The 18,671-nt window shown below is 44.4% G+C and overlaps 1 protein-coding gene across 1 annotated transcript in view; it reads left to right on the top strand.

The window, feature by feature from the left end:
* LOC135508498 (oocyte zinc finger protein XlCOF6.1-like) overlaps positions 1-18,671 on the top strand; it is a 34,955-nt gene continuing 16,284 nt past the window's right edge. Inside the window, exons 1-2 of the mRNA XM_064928746.1 lie at positions 1-174; positions 1,666-1,894. Of these exons, the coding sequence (XP_064784818.1) occupies positions 1,795-1,894 (100 nt within the window). The 5' untranslated portion in view covers positions 1-174; positions 1,666-1,794. The remainder of the gene's footprint in view (positions 175-1,665; positions 1,895-18,671) is intronic.

An 18,671-nucleotide genomic window follows, 5' to 3' on the forward strand; every position in this document is an offset into this window, starting at 1 on the left:
AACACGCCTAGTCTGTCGAAAAAGAAAAATGCGCATATTGCCATCGCTTTTGTGTGCGATCCTTTTGGAATAGATATCCACGCGTAAATAACAATTTATTCGTTAAACAATAAATACTTGATTCAAAATAAGCATTTTTTAATTTAATTCCGTTTTAGCGAAGCAAGGCCTCAGGTAAGAACCTTACAGAGAAGTGTGTTGCAGCAGGGCAAATGGCCAGACAGGGCCTTCAGTTAGCGGACTAATGTTAACTCAACTCATAGCTAAAGTGAACAAACAATACATTAAAAACGGTCACCACGTACGTTTTCTAATAACAAAATGTGGAAATATGTACCGACCTAACGTTAGCTGAACCAAATGTGCTGTAGCTAGCGGGAAATGGTGACTTAAAACCTGCACAAATGCAGTTGTCCCTCCTAGTTTCGTTTGCTTTGTTTTGCCTCATTACTTGGGAAGATATTCATACCGCGGATTGGTAGATAAACGTTTAGTCTGCTGTACAATGTGTTGCAACAAACAGTTTACTCAAAACGGGAAAATGTTCTGCAACGAAAACGAGTTTACATTGGACAAATTTAGGTAGCTTAGGGTCCCTACCCGTTTCGCTCGATTTGATCTGTGTTAATTTGGCAATTAAACAAAAATCTAATTTGTATTTGTCACAAGCGTCGAATACAACAGGTGATCAACCTTACAGTGAAAAGCTTACTTACCAGCCCTTAATTAACCAACCATGCAGTTAAAGTATTTACTAAAAGAAGCTGAAGTAAAATAAATGAGAAATAGAACAATAATTAAGGAGCAACAAAATAATAAATAGTGTTGCTATATACAGGGGGTACTGGTACAGTCAATGTGCGGGGGCACTGGTTAGTCGAGGTAATTGAGGTAATATACTTTACAGCGGTAGTGACTATGCATGGATAATAAACGGAGTAAACCCAGGTAACAGTAAACTGCTTCTGTTGTAAAACGTAATGAATATACACCCCTTGGGCAGAGGAGAAGTCCCCAGGTAGCTACCATTCATTTTCCCATTAGACCGCTCTGCAAGTGTTATAATGGCAATATACGTTTGTTACTTACCAAAATATTGGGATTCGCTGAGCAACTATTGTCATTTACTAGCTTCACGCCTGGTATGTACTTCCAAAAATGGTCTAAATAAAAATGTACAAGTAACTGAAAAAAAATGCCTTGTCTGGAAATAACCTGTTATTTTAGACTAAGTATACCATGTACCTAATCTATCAACGCTTATTGGAGGTGCCCAAAAAAATGAATTTGGCTTATGCACCCTTTTCAGACAATTATTTTCCTGTTGCTCGTAAATGTTTATTTAGACATTTTTGGGACGTACATTCCGGGCACGGCGGCAGTAAATTAAATGGTAGCTAACTGGGCTAGAGGTGTGACTCGTCATATATTCATTATCTCCTCCTCTGCCCATATACTGGTTCAGCTAAAAAAACAAATCCGAATAATAGCTAGCTACCTTGCAATTTTAGACTTTATTTCTTAGCTTAGCCAGCTGAGGCCCCATATAGTAAACTAAATTAGCATAGCAACGTTGATCAAATGACTGGCTACCTCAGAAAACAATGAATGTGTGCGCTAACCAGATAACAAACCACCAAATGGCATTTTTTTTTTCTTTTACAGGTTGTTTATCTGGTCTTTACTTTAGGACAGCGAGGATAACCAGCCTGCCGCTCTCCTTCCACACTGAGCCCAAGCCTATACTGACTGGGTCCTGATAGTTACAAAAGTTCCCTGGGCATCGCAGGAGAGATGGCATCAGTGAAAGAAAGCAGTCAAACTCTCCGGCTGAATATCATCACAAAAGATATAGAAGAGGAAGTGAAGATTTGGGAATGCGATGATTACGCAGGTAACAGAGCAGGGTTTATCATGGGAATGTGATGATTACCCAGGTAACAGAGCAGGGTTTATCATGGGGATAGGATGATTACCCAGGTAACAGAGCAGGGTTTATCATGGGAATGTGATGATTACCCAGGTAACAGAGCAGGGTTTATCATGGGAATGCGATGATTACCCAGGTAACAGAGCAGGTTTTATCATGGGAATGTGATGATTACCCAGGTAACAGCAGGGTTTATCATGGGATGTGATGATTACCCAGGTAACAGAGCAGGGTTATCATGGGAATGTGATGATTACCCAGGTAACAGAGCAGGGTTTATCATGGGGATAGGATGATTACCCAGGTAACAGAGCAGGGTTTATCATGGGGATAGGATGATTACCCAGGTAACAGCAGGGTTTATCATGGGGATTGTGATGATTACCCAGGTAACAGAGCAGGGTTTATCATGGGGAATGTGATGATTACCCAGGTAACAGAGCAGGGTTTATCATGGGGATAGGATGATTACCCAGGTAACAGCAGGGTTTATCATGGGGATTGTGATGATTACCCAGGTAACAGAGCAGGGTTTATCATGGGGATAGGATGATTACCCAGGTAACAGAGCAGGGTTTATCATGGGGGATAGGATGATTACCCAGGTAACAGAGCAGGGTTTATCATGGGGATAGGATGATTACCCAGGTAACAGAGCAGGGTTTATCATGGGATGTGATGATTACCCAGGTAACAGAGCAGGGTTTATCATGGGGATCATGGGGAGGATGATTACCCAGGTAACAGAGCAGGGTTTATCATGGGGATAGGATGATTACCCAGGTAACAGAGCAGGGTTTATCATGGGGATAGGATGATTACCCAGGTAACAGAGCAGGGTTTATCATGGGGATAGGATGATTACCCAGGTAACAGAGCAGGGTTTATCATGGGAATGTGATGATTACCCAGGTAACAGAGCAGGGTTTATCATGGGAATGTGATGATTACCCAGGTAACAGAGCAGGGTTTATCATGGGGATAGGATGATTACCCAGGTAACAGCAGGGTTTATCATGGGGATTGTGATGATTACCCAGGTAACAGAGCAGGGTTTATCATGGGGAATGTGATGATTACCCAGGTAACAGAGCAGGGTTTATCATGGGAATGTGATGATTACCCAGGTAACAGAGCAGGGTTTATCATGGGGATAGGATGATTACCCAGGTAACAGAGCAGGGTTTATCATGGGGATAGGATGATTACCCAGGTAACAGAGCAGGGTTTATCATGGGGAATGTGATGATTACCCAGGTAACAGAGCAGGGTTTATCATGGGGATAGGATGATTACCCAGGTAACAGAGCAGGGTTTATCATGGGGATGATGATGATTACCCAGGTAACAGAGCAGGGTTTATCATGGGAATGTGATGATTACCCAGGTAACAGAGCAGGGTTTATCATGGGGATGGATGATTACCCAGGTAACAGAGCAGGGTTTATCATGGGGATAGGATGATTACCCAGGTAACAGCAGGGTTTATCATGGGGATAGGATGATTACCCAGGTAACAGAGCAGGGTTTATCATGGGGATGTGATGATTACCCAGGTAACAGAGCAGGGTTTATCATGGGAATGTGATGATTACCCAGGTAACAGAGCAGGGTTTATCATGGGAATAGGATGATTACCCAGGTAACAGAGCAGGGTTTATCATGGGAATGTGATGATTACCCAGGTAACAGAGCAGGGTTTATCATGGGGATAGGATGATTACCCAGGTAACAGCAGGGTTTATCATGGGGATAGGATGATTACCCAGGTAACAGAGCAGGGTTTATCATGGGGAATGTGATGATTACCCAGGTAACAGAGCAGGGTTTATCATGGGAATGTGATGATTACCCAGGTAACAGAGCAGGGTTTATCATGGGAATGTGATGATTACCCAGGTAACAGAGCAGGGTTTATCATGGGATTGTGATGATTACCCAGGTAACAGAGCAGGGTTTATCATGGGGATAGGATGATTACCCAGGTAACAGAGCAGGGTTTATCATCAATGTAGGGATGATTACCCAGGTAACAGAGTTTATCAGGGTGATTATCAGGTAACAGAGTAGGGTTTAATGGGAATGATTACCCAGGTAACAGAGCAGGGTTTATCATGGGGAAGTGATGATGATTACCCAGGATAACAGAGCAGGGTTTATCATAACAGGGGAATGTGATGATTACCCAGGTAACAGAGCAGGGTTTATCATGGGAGATGATTACCCAGGTAACAGAGCAGGGTTTATCATGGGGATAGGATGGGGATTGATTACCCAGGTAACAGAGCAGGGTTTATCATGGGAATGTGATGATTACCCAGGTAACAGAGCATGGGGGATTACCAGGATATTACAGCAGGGTTTATCATGGGATGTGATTACCCAGGTAACAGAGCAGGGTTTATCATGGGAATGTGATGATTACCCAGGTAACAGAGCAGGGTTTATCATGGGGATATGGGATAGGATGATTACAGAGCAGGGTTTATCAGGTAACAGAGCAGGGTTTATCATGGGAATGTGATGATTACAGGTAACAGAGCAGGGTAACAGAGATTACCCAGGTAACAGAGCAGGGTTTATCATGGGGATTTATCATGGGGATAGGATGGAGGTAACAGGAGGGTTTATCATGGCAATGTGATGATTACCCAGGTAACAGAGCAGGGTTTATCATGGGAATGTGATGATTACCCAGGGTAACAGAGCAGGGTTTATCATGGGGATTACCCAGGGATGATTACCCAGGTAACAGAGCAGGTAACAGGTTCCAGATATCAGGTAATGAGCAGGGTTTATCAGGGAATGTGATGATTACCCAGGTAGGGTTTACATGGGGATAGGATGAGTAACAGGAGGGTTTATCATGGGAATGTGATGATTACCCAGGTAACAGAGCAGGGTTTATCATGGGGAAGGATGATGATTACCCAGATAACAGAGCAGGGTTTATCACCCAGGTGATTATGGTTGCCAGCAGGGTTACAGAGGGGATAGGATGATTACCCAGGTAACAGAGCAGGGTTTATCATGGGGAGGATGATTACCCAGGTAACAGAGCAGGATGTTTATCATGGACAATGTTTATCTGATGATTACCCAGGTAACAGAGCATGGGGTTTATCATGGGGAATGGATGAGGGTTTACCCAGGTAACAGAGCAGGGTTTATCATGGGAATAGTGATGATTACCCAGGTAACCCAGGGTTTATCATGGGAATGTGATGATTACCCAGGTAACAGAGCAGGTATCAACAGAGCAGGGTTTATCCCCAGGTAACCAGGGTTTATCATGGGAATGTGATGATTACCCAGGTAACAGAGCAGTTTATCATGGGTTTATCCCAGGTGGATAGGATGAACCCAGGTAACAGAGCAGGGTTTATCATGGGATTGGGATAGGATGATTACCCAGGTAACAGAGCAGGGTTTATCATGGGATAGGATGATTACCCAGGTAACAGAGCAGGGTTTATCATGGGATGATTACCCAGTCTTGATGAGTGATTACCCAGGTAACAGATCAGGGTTTGCATCAGAGCAGGGTTTATCATGATTACCCAGGTAACAGAGCAGGGTTTATCATGGGGATAGGATGATTACCCAGGTAACAGAGCAGGGTTTATCATGGGAATGTGATGATTACCCAGGTAACAGAGCAGGGTTTATCATGGATGATTACCCAGGGACAATTAGGAGGTAACAGAGCAGGGTTTATCATGGGAATAGGATGATTACCCAGGTATTGTGATCATGGGATTGTGATGATTACCCAGGTAACAGAGCAGGGTTTATCATGGGGTAGGATGATTACCCAGGCAGGGTTTAGATGATTACCCAGGTAACAGACCATGATTAATCAGAGCAGGGTTTATCATGGGGATAGGATGATTACCCAGGTAACAGAGCAGGGTTTATCATGGGAATGATAGGATGATTACCCAGGTAACAGGAGCAGGGTTTATCATGGGTGTGATTACCCAGGTAACAGAGCAGGGTTTATCATGGGGATAGGATGATTACCCAGGTAACAGATCATGGGTTTATTCATGGGGTTTATCAGTGATGATTACCCAGGTAGAGCAGGGTTTATCATGGGAATGTGATGATTAAGGTAACAGAGCAGGGTTTATCATGGGGATAGGATGATTACCCAGGTAACAGAATGTGAGATTACCCAGGTAACAGCAGGGTTTATCATGGGTTTAATCAGGTGACAAAAGCATGGTTTATCATTTTGTGATGATTACCCAGGTAACAGAGCAGGGTTTATCATGGGGATAGGATGATTACCCAGGTAAAGAGCAGGGTTTGATCATGGGGATCAACAGAGCAGGGATGATTACCCAGGTAACAGAGCAGGGTTTATTCATGAGAGGGTTTGATGTACAACCAGGTAACAGAGCAGGGTTTATCATGGGGATGGATGTACCCAGGTAACAGTAACAGATTACCCAGGTAACAGAGCAGGATGATTACCCAGGTAACAGAGCAGGGTTTATCATGGGATTTGATGATTACCCAGGTAACAGAGCAGGTTTTATCATGGGATGTGATGATTTAAAAGTAACAGAATCAGGGTTTATACCCATCCATTGTGATGATTACCCAGGTAACAGAGCAGGGTTTATCATGGGCAATAGGATGATTACCCAGTTTCATTGAACATGTACAGCTGTGATATCATAACAGAGCAGGGTTTATAGCAGTGACCCAGGTAACAGAGCAGGGTTTATAACATCCCCAAGCAGGTTTATAAATGTGATGATTACCCAGGTAACAGAGCAGGGTTTATCATGGGAATAGGATGATTACCCAGGTAAGTTGAGAGCAGTTTATCATGGGGGATGATTACCCATAACCAGCAGGGTTTATCATGGGAACTGATGATGATTACCCAGGTAACAGAGCAGGGTTTATCATGGGGATAGGATGATTACCCAGTGTAACCCAGAGCAGGGTTTATCATGGGAATGTGTGATGAGGTAACAAAAGCAGGATGATTAAGGTCAGGGTTTATAGGGTGGGGATAGGATGATTACCCAGGTAACAGAGCAGGGTTTATCGAGGACAGGTGCAGAGCAGTTTATCATGGGGATAGGATGATTACCCATAACAGAGCCATTAAAATGTCATTTACCAGGGTTTACATGGGAGATGATTACCCAGGCAGGGTTTATCATGGGGATAGGATGATTACCAGGTAACAGAGCATTTTTATCATGGGGATAGGATGATTACCCAGGTAACAGAGCAGGGTTTATCATGGGATTGTGATGATTACCCAGGTAACAGAGCAGGGTTTATCATGGGATGTGATGATTACCCAGGTAACAGAGCAGGGTTTATCATGGGGATAGGATGATTACCCAGGTAACAGAGCAGGGTTTATCATGGGGATGTGATGATTACCCAGGTAACAGAGCAGGGTTTATCATGGAATGTGATGATTGATGATTACCCAGGTAACAGAGCAGGGTTTATCATGGGAATGTGATGATTACCCAGGTAACAGAGCAGGGTTTATCATGGGAATGTGATGATTACCCAGGTAACAGAGCAGGGTTTATCATGGGAATGTGATGATTACCCAGGTAACAGAGCAGGGTTTATCATGGGGATGGATGATTACCCAGGTAACAGAGCAGGGTTTATCATGGGGATAGTGATGATTACCCAGGTAACAGAGCAGGGTTTATCATGGGAATGTGATGATTACCCAGGTAACAGAGCAGGGTTTATCATGGGAATGTGATGATTACCCAGGTAACAGAGCAGGGTTTATCATGGGGATAGGATGATTACCCAGGTAACAGAGCAGGGTTTATCATGGGGATAGGATGATTACCCAGGTAACAGAGCAGGGTTTATCATGGGGATAGGATGATTACCCAGGTAACAGAGCAGGGTTTATCATGGGAATGTGATGATTACCCAGGTAACAGAGCAGGGTTTATCATGGGAATGTGATGATTACCCAGGTAACAGAGCAGGGTTTATCATGGGGATAGGATGATTACCCAGGTAACAGAGCAGGGTTTATCATGGGGATAGGATGATTACCCAGGTAACAGAGCAGGGTTTATCATGGGAATGTGATGATTACCCAGGTAACAGAGCAGGGTTTATCATGGGGATAGTTTATCATGGGGATAGGATGATTACCCAGGTAACAGAGCAGGGTTTATCATGGGAATGTGATGATTACCCAGGTAACAGAGCAGGGTTTATCATGGGAATGTGATGATTACCCAGGTAACAGAGCAGGGTTTATCATGGGGATAGGATGATTACCCAGGTAACAGAGCAGGGTTTATCATGGGGATATGATGATTACCCAGGTAACAGAGCAGGGTTTATCATGGGAATGTGATGATTACCCAGGTAACAGAGCAGGGTTTATCATGGGGATAGGATGATTACCCAGGTAACAGAGCAGGGTTTATCATGGGGATAGGATGATTACCCAGGTAACAGAGCAGGGTTTATCATGGGGAATGTGATGATTACCCAGGTAACAGAGCAGGGTTTATCATGGGAATGTGATGATTACCCAGGTAACAGAGCAGGGTTTATCATGGGGATAGGATGATTACCCAGGTAACAGAGCAGGGTTTATCATGGGAATGTGATGATTACCCAGGTAACAGAGCAGGGTTTATCATGGGGATAGGATGATTACCCAGGTAACAGAGCAGGGTTTATCATGGGAATGTGATGATTACCCAGGTAACAGAGCAGGGTTTATCATGGGGATAGGATGATTACCCAGGTAACAGAGCAGGGTTTATCATGGGGATAGGATGATTACCCAGGTAACAGAGCAGGGTTTATCATGGGGATAGGATGATTACCCAGGTAACAGAGCAGGGTTTATCATGGGGATAGGATGATTACCCAGGTAACAGAGCAGGGTTTATCATGGGAATGTGATGATTACCCAGGTAACAGAGCAGGGTTTATCATGGGAATGTGATGATTACCCAGGTAACAGAGCAGGGTTTATCATGGGGATAGGATGATTACCCAGGTAACAGAGCAGGGTTTATCATGGGATTGTGATGATTACCCAGGTAACAGAGCAGGGTTTATCATGGGAATGTGATGATTACCCAGGTAACAGAGCAGGGTTTATCATGGGATTGTGATGATTACCCAGGTAACAGAGCAGGGTTTATCATGGGGATAGGATGATTACCCAGGTAACAGAGCAGGGTTTATCATGGGATCATGATGATGATTACCCAGGTAACAGAGCAGGGTTTATCATGGGGAATGTGATGATTACCCAGGTAACAGAGCAGGGTTTATCATGGGATGTGATGATTACCCAGGTAACAGAGCAGGGTTTATCATGGGGATAGGATGATTACCCAGGTAACAGAGCAGGGTTTATCATGGGGATAGGATGATTACCCAGGTAACAGAGCAGGGTTTATCATGGGGATAGGATGATTACCCAGGTAACAGAGCAGGGTTTATCATGGGGATAGGATGATTACCCAGGTAACAGAGCAGGGTTTATCATGGGAATGTGATGATTACCCAGGTAACAGAGCAGGGTTTATCATGGGAATGTGATGATTACCCAGGTAACAGAGCAGGGTTTATCATGGGGATAGGATGATTACCCAGGTAACAGAGCAGGGTTTATCATGGGAATGTGATGATTACCCAGGTAACAGAGCATGGTTTATCATGGGGAATGTGATGATTACCCAGGTAACAGAGCAGGGTTTATCATGGGGATAGGATGATTACCCAGGTAACAGAGCAGGGTTTATCATGGGAATGTGATGATTACCCAGGTAACAGAGCAGGGTTTATCATGGGGATAGGATGATTACCCAGGTAACAGAGCAGGGTTTATCATGGGGATAGGATGATTACCCAGGTAACAGAGCAGGGTTTATCATGGGGATGATTACCCAGGTAACAGAGCAGGGTTTATCATGGGAATGTGATGATTACCCAGGTAACAGAGCAGGGTTTATCATGGGGATAGGATGATTACCCAGGTAACAGAGCAGGGTTTATCATGGGAATGTGATGATTACCCAGGTAACAGAGCAGGGTTTATCATGGGGATAGGATGATTACCCAGGTAACAGAGCAGGGTTTATCATGGGAATGTGATGATTACCCAGGTAACAGAGCAGGGTTTATCATGGGGATAGGATGATTACCCAGGTAACAGAGCAGGGTTTATCATGGGGATAGGATGATTACCCAGGTAACAGAGCAGGGTTTATCATGGGGATAGGATGATTACCCAGGTAACAGAGCAGGGTTTATCATGGGAATGTGATGATTACCCAGGTAACAGAGCAGGGTTTATCATGGGAATGTGATGATTACCCAGGTAACAGAGCAGGGTTTATCATGGGGATAGGATGATTACCCAGGTAACAGAGCAGGGTTTATCATGGGGATAGGATGATTACCCAGGTAACAGAGCAGGGTTTATCATGGGATTGTGATGATTACCCAGGTAACAGAGCAGGGTTTATCATGGGATTGTGATGATTACCCAGGTAACAGAGCAGGGTTTATCATGGGGATAGGATGATTACCCAGGTAACAGAGCAGGGTTTATCATGGGAATGTGATGATTACCCAGGTAACAGAGCAGGGTTTATCATGGGGAATGTGATGATTACAGGGTTTATCATGGGAATGTGATGATTACCCATAATAGAGCAGGGTTTATCATGGGAATGTGATGATTACCCAGGTAACAGAGCAGGGTTTATCATGGGGATAGGATGATTACCCAGATAACAGAGCAGGGTTTATCATGGGGATAGGATGTTACCCAGGTAACAGTAGGGTTTATCATGGGGATAGGATGATTACCCAGGTAACAGTAGGGTTTATCATGGGGATAGGATGATTACCCAGGTAACAGAGTAGGGTTTATCATGGGAATGTGATGATTACCCAGGTAACAGAGCAGGGTTTATCATGGGAATGTGATGATTACCCAGGTAACAGAGCAGGGTTTATCATGGGAATGTGATGATTACCCAGGTAACAGAGCAGGGTTTATCATGGGGATAGGATGATTACCCAGGTAACAGAGCAGGGTTTATCATGGGATTGTGATGATTACCCAGGTAACAGAGCAGGGTTTATCATGGGATTGTGATGATTACCCAGGTAACAGAGCAGGGTTTATCATGGGATTGTGATGATTACCCAGGTAACAGAGCAGGGTTTATCATGGGGATAGGATGATTACCCAGGTAACAGAGCAGGGTTTATCATGGGAATGTGATGATTACCCAGGTAACAGAGCAGGGTTTATCATGGGATTGTGATGATTACCCAGGTAACAGAGCAGGGTTTATCATGGGATGTGATGATTACCCAGGTAACAGAGCAGGGTTTATCATGGGGATGGATGATTACCCAGGTAACAGAGCAGGGTTTATCATGGGATAGGATGTTACCCAGGTAACAGAGCAGGGTTTATCATGGGGATAGGATGATTACCCAGGTAACAGAGCAGGGTTTATCATGGGGATAGGATGATTACCCAGGTAACAGAGCAGGGTTTATCATGGGAATGTGATGATTACCCAGGTAACAGAGCAGGGTTTATCATGGGAATGTGATGATTACCCAGGTAACAGAGCAGGGTTTATCATGGGGATAGGATGATTACCCAGGTAACAGAGCAGGGTTTATCATGGGGATGTGATGATTACCCAGGTAACAGAGCAGGGTTTATCATGGGAATGTGATGATTACCCAGGTAACAGAGCAGGGTTTATCATGGGAATGTGATGATTACCCAGGTAACAGAGCAGGGTTTATCATGGGGATAGGATGATTACCCAGGTAACAGAGCAGGGTTTATCATGGGGATGTGATGATTACCCAGGTAACAGAGCAGGGTTTATCATGGGGATGGATGATTACCCAGGTAACAGAGCAGGGTTTATCATGGGATGTGATGATTACCCAGGTAACAGAGCAGGGTTTATCATGGGGATGTGATGATTACCCAGGTAACAGAGCAGGGTTTATCATGGGGATGTGATGATTACCCAGGTAACAGAGCAGGGTTTATCATGGGGATAGGATGATTACCCAGGTAACAGAGCAGGGTTTATCATGGGAATGTGATGATTACCCAGGTAACAGAGCAGGGTTTATCATGGGGATAGGATGATTACCCAGGTAACAGCAGGGTTTATCATGGGAATGTGATGATTACCCAGGTAACAGAGCAGGGTTTATCATGGGGATAGGATGATTACCCAGATAACAGAGCAGGGTTTATCATGGGGATAGGATGATTACCCAGGTAACAGTAGGGTTTATCATGGGGATAGGATGATTACCCAGGTAACAGAGTAGGGTTTATCATGGGATTGTGATGATTACCCAGGTAACAGAGCAGGGTTTATCATGGGAATGTGATGATTACCCAGGTAACAGAGCAGGGTTTATCATGGGGATAGGATGATTACCCAGGTAACAGAGCAGGGTTTATCATGGGATTGTGATGATTACCCAGGTAACAGAGCAGGGTTTATCATGGGATTGTGATGATTACCCAGGTAACAGAGCAGGGTTTATCATGGGATTGTGATGATTACCCAGGTAACAGAGCAGGGTTTATCATGGGGATGTGATGATTACCCAGGTAACAGAGCAGGGTTTATCATGGGATTGTGATGATTACCCAGGTAACAGAGCAGGGTTTATCATGGGATTGTGATGATTACCCAGGTAACAGAGCAGGGTTTATCATGGGGATAGGATGATTACCCAGATAACAGAGCAGGGTTTATCATGGGGATAGGATGTTACCCAGGTAACAGTAGGGTTTATCATGGGGATAGGATGATTACCCAGGTAACAGAGTAGGGTTTATCATGGGGATGATGACCCAGGTAACAGAGATTACCCAGGTAACAGAGCAGGGTTTATCATGGGAATGTGATGATTACCCAGGTAACAGAGCATGGTTTATCATGGGGAATGTGATGATTACCCAGGTAACAGAGCAGGGTTTATCATGGGGATAGGATGATTACCCAGGTAACAGAGCAGGGTTTATCATGGGATGTGATGATTACCCAGGTAACAGAGCAGGGTTTATCATGGGAATGTGATGATTACCCAGGTAACAGAGCAGGGTTTATCATGGGATTGATGATGATTACCCAGGTAACAGTAACAGTAGGGTTTATCATGGGGATAGGATGATTACCCAGGTAACAGAGCAGGGTTTATCATGGGGATAGGATGATTACCCAGGTAACAGAGTAGGGTTTATCATGGGAATGTGATGATTACCCAGGTAACAGAGCAGGGTTTATCATGGGATAGGATGATTACCCAGGTAACAGAGCAGGGTTTATCATGGGATTGTGATGATTACCCAGGTAACAGAGCAGGGTTTATCATGGGGATAGGATGATTACCCAGATAACAGAGCAGGGTTTATCATGGGGATAGGATGTTACCCAGGTAACAGTAGGGTTTATCATGGGGATAGGATGATGTAACAGAGCAGGGATGGGGAGGATGATTACCCAGGTAACAGAGTAGGGTTTATCATGGGAATGTGATGATTACCCAGGTAACAGAGCAGGGTTTATCATGGGAATGTGATGATTACCCAGGTAACAGAGCAGGGTTTATCATGGGGATAGGATGATTACCCAGGTAACAGAGCAGGGTTTATCATGGGAATGTGATGATTACCCAGGTAACAGAGCAGGGTTTATCATGGGAATGTGATGATTACCCAGGTAACAGAGCAGGGTTTATCATGGGATTGTGATGATTACCCAGGTAACAGAGCAGGGTTTATCATGGGGATTGGATGATTACCCAGGTAACAGAGCAGGGTTTATCATGGGATTGTGATGATTACCCAGGTAACAGAGCAGGGTTTATCATGGGATTGTGATGATTACCCAGGTAACAGAGCAGGGTTTATCATGGGAATGTGATGATTACCCAGGTAACAGAGCAGGGTTTATCATGGGGATAGGATGATTACCCAGGTAACAGAGCAGGGTTTATCATGGGGATAGGATGATTACCCAGGTAACAGAGCAGGGTTTATCATGGGAATGTGATGATTACCCAGGTAACAGAGCAGGGTTTATCATGGGGATGTGATGATTACCCAGGTAACAGAGCAGGGTTTATCATGGGGATAGGATGATTACCCAGGTAACAGAGCAGGGTTTATCATGGGAATGTGATGATTACCCAGGTAACAGAGCAGGGTTTATCATGGGGATAGGATGATTACCCAGGTAACAGAGCAGGGTTTATCATGGGAATGTGATGATTACCCAGGTAACAGAGCAGGGTTTATCATGGGAATAGGATGATTACCCAGGTAACAGAGCAGGGTTTATCATGGGAATGTGATGATTACCCAGGTAACAGAGCAGGGTTTATCATGGGATTGTGATGATTACCCAGGTAACAGAGCAGGGTTTATCATGGGGATGGATGATTACCCAGGTAACAGAGCAGGGTTTATCATGGGAATGTGATGATTACCCAGGTAACAGAGCAGGGTTTATCATGGGGATAGGATGATTACCCAGGTAACAGAGCAGGGTTTATCATGGGAATGTGATGATTACCCAGGTAACAGAGCAGGGTTTATCATGGGAATGTGATGATTACCCAGGTAACAGAGCAGGGTTTATCATGGGGATAGGATGATTACCCAGGTAACAGAGCAGGGTTTATCATGGGAATGTGATGATTACCCAGGTAACAGAGCAGGGTTTATCATGGGAATGTGATGATTACCCAGGTAACAGAGCAGGGTTTATCATGGGGATAGGATGATTACCCAGGTAACAGAGCAGGGTTTATCATGGGAATGTGATGATTACCCAGGTAACAGAGCAGGGTTTATCATGGGATTGGATGATTACCCAGGTAACAGAGCAGGGTTTATCATGGGGATAGGATGATTACCCAGGTAACAGAGCAGGGTTTATCATGGGGATAGGATGATTACCCAGGTAACAGAGCAGGGTTTATCATGGGAATGTGATGATTACCCAGGTAACAGAGCAGGGTTTATCATGGGGATAGGATGATTACCCAGGTAACAGAGCAGGGTTTATCATGGGAATGTGATGATTACCCAGGTAACAGAGCAGGGTTTATCATGGGAATGTGATGATTACCCAGGTAACAGAGCAGGGTTTATCATGGGGATAGGATGATTACCCAGGTAACAGAGCAGGGTTTATCATGGGATTGTGATGATTACCCAGGTAACAGAGCAGGGTTTATCATGGGGATTGGATGATTACCCAGGTAACAGAGCAGGGTTTATCATGGGATTGTGATGATTACCCAGGTAACAGAGCAGGGTTTATCATGGGGATAGGATGATTACCCAGGTAACAGAGCAGGGTTTATCATGGGAATGTGATGATTACCCAGGTAACAGAGCAGGGTTTATCATGGGGATATGGGGGATGATTACCCAGGTAACAGAGCAGGGTTTATCATGGGAATGTGATGATTACCCAGGTAACAGAGCAGGGTTTATCATGGGAATGTGATGATTACCCAGGTAACAGAGCAGGGTTTATCATGGGGATAGGATGATTACCCAGGTAACAGAGCAGGGTTTATCATGGGAATGTGATGATTACCCAGGTAACAGAGCAGGGTTTATCATGGGGATAGGATGATTACCCAGGTAACAGAGCAGGGTTTATCATGGGAATGTGATGATTACCCAGGTAACAGAGCAGGGTTTATCATGGGAATGTGATGATTACCCAGGTAACAGAGCAGGGTTTATCATGGGGATAGGATGATTACCCAGGTAACAGAGCAGGGTTTATCATGGGAATGTGATGATTACCCAGGTAACAGAGCAGGGTTTATCATGGGAATGTGATGATTACCCAGGTAACAGAGCAGGGTTTATCATGGGAATGTGATGATTACCCAGGTAACAGAGCAGGGTTTATCATGGGAATGTGATGATTACCCAGGTAACAGAGCAGGGTTTATCATGGGGATAGGATGATTACCCAGGTAACAGAGCAGGGTTTATCATGGGAATGTGATGATTACCCAGGTAACAGAGCAGGGTTTATCATGGGATGTGATGATTACCCAGGTAACAGAGCAGGGTTTATCATGGGAATGTGATGATTACCCAGGTAACAGAGCAGGGTTTATCATGGGAATGTGATGATTACCAGGGTTTATCATGGGGAATGTGATGATTACCCAGGTAACAACAGGGATGGGGTAACAGTAACAGAGCAGGGTTTATCATGGGAATGTGATGATTACCCAGGTAACAGAGCAGGGTTTATCATGGGAATGTGATGATTACCCAGGTAACAGAGCAGGGTTTATCATGGGGATAGGATGATTACCCAGGTAACAGAGCAGGGTTTATCATGGGTTTATCATGGGATTGTGATGATTACCCAGGTAACAGAGCAGGGTTTATCATGGGGATAGGATGATTACCCAGGTAACAGAGCAGGGTTTATCATGGGGATAGGATGATTACCCAGGTAACAGAGCAGGGTTTATCATGGGATTGTGATGATTACCCAGGTAACAGAGCAGGGTTTATCATGGGATTGTGATGATTACCCAGGTAACAGAGCAGGGTTTATCATGGGATTGTGATGATTACCCAGGTAACAGAGCAGGGTTTATCATGGGGATAGGATGATTACCCAGGTAACAGAGCAGGTTTTATCATGGGGATAGGATGATTACCCAGGTAACAGAGCAGGGTTTATCATGGGGATGGATGATTACCCAGGTAACAGAGCAGGGTTTATCATGGGAATGTGATGATTACCCAGGTAACAGAGCAGGGTTTATCATGGGAATGTGATGATTACCCAGGTAACAGAGCAGGGTTTATCATGGGGATAGGATGATTACCCAGGTAACAGAGCAGGGTTTATCATGGGAATGTGATGATTACCCAGGTAACAGAGCAGGGTTTATCATGGGGATGGATGATTACCCAGGTAACAGAGCAGGGTTTATCATGGGAATGTGATGATTACCCAGGTAACAGAGCAGGGTTTATCATGGGAATGTGATGATTACCCAGGTAACAGAGCAGGGTTTATCATGGGAATGTGATGATTACCCAGGTAACAGAGCAGGGTTTATCATGGGGATAGGATGATTACCCAGGTAACAGAGCAGGGTTTATCATGGGAATGTGATGATTACCCAGGTAACAGAGCAGGGTTTATCATGGGGATAGGATGATTACCCAGGTAACAGAGCAGGGTTTATCATGGGGATAGGATGATTACCCAGATAACAGAGCAGGGTTTATCATGGGAATGTGAAGATTACCCAGGTAACAGAGTAGGGTTTATCATGGGAATGTGATGATTACCCAGGTAACAGAGCAGGGTTTGTCATGGGAATGTGATGATTACCCAGGTAACAGAGCAGGGTTTATCATGGGATTGTGATGATTACCCAGGTAACAGAGCAGGGTTTATCATGGGAATGTGATGATTACCCAGGTAACAGAGCAGGGTTTATCATGGGAATGTGATGATTACCCAGTTAACAGAGCAGGGTTTATCATGGGAATGTGATGATTACCCAGGTAACAGAGCAGGGTTTATCATGGGAATGTGATGATTACCCAGGTAACAGAGCAGGGTTTATCATGGGGAATGTGATGATTACCCAGGTAACAGAGCAGGGTTTATCATGGGAATGTGATGATTACCCAGGTAACAGAGCAGGGTTTATCATGGGGATAGGATGATGATTACTCAGGTACAGGGTTTATCCAGGTAACAGAACAGAGGGTTTATCATGGGGATAGGATGATTACCCAGGTAACAGAGCAGGGTTTATCATGGGAATGTGATGATTACCCAGGTAACAGAGCAGGGTTTATCATGGGAATGTGATGATTACCCAGGTAACAGAGCAGGGTTTATCATGGGGATAGGATGATTACCCAGGTAACAGAGCAGGGTTTATCATGGGAATGTGATGATTACCCAGGTAACAGAGCAGGGTTTATCATGGGAATGTGATGATTACCCAGGTAACAGAGCAGGGTTTATCATGGGAATGTGATGATTACCCAGGTAACAGAGCAGGGTTTATCATGGGAATGTGATGATTACCCAGGTAACAGAGCAGGGTTTATCATGGGGATAGGATGATTACCCAGGTAACAGCAGGGTTTATCATGGGAATGTGATGATTACCCAGGTAACAGAGCAGGGTTTATCATGGGGATAGGATGATTACCCAGATAACAGAGCAGGGTTTATCATGGGAATGTGATGATTACCCAGGTAACAGAGCAGGGTTTATCATGGGATTGTGATGATTACCCAGGTAACAGAGCAGGGTTTATCTTGGGAATGTGATGATTACTCAGGTAACAGAGCAGGGTTTATCATGGGAATGTGATGATTACCCAGGTAACAGAGCAGGGTTTATCATGGGGATAGGATGATTACCCAGGTAACAGAGCAGGGTTTATCATGGGAATGTGATGATTACCCAGGTAACAGAGCAGGGTTTATCATGGGAATGTGATGATTACCCAGGTAACAGAGCAGGGTTTATCATGGGGATAGGATGATTACCCAGGTAACAGAGTAGGGTTTATCATGGGATTGTGATGATTACCCAGGTAACAGAGCAGGGTTTATCATGGGATTGTGATGATTACCCAGGTAACAGAGCAGGGTTTATCATGGGATTG

The sequence above is a fragment of the Oncorhynchus masou genome, chromosome 21 (genome assembly GCF_036934945.1).
Source record: "Oncorhynchus masou masou isolate Uvic2021 chromosome 21, UVic_Omas_1.1, whole genome shotgun sequence".
In the NCBI taxonomy this organism is placed as follows: Eukaryota; Metazoa; Chordata; class Actinopteri; order Salmoniformes; family Salmonidae; genus Oncorhynchus; species Oncorhynchus masou.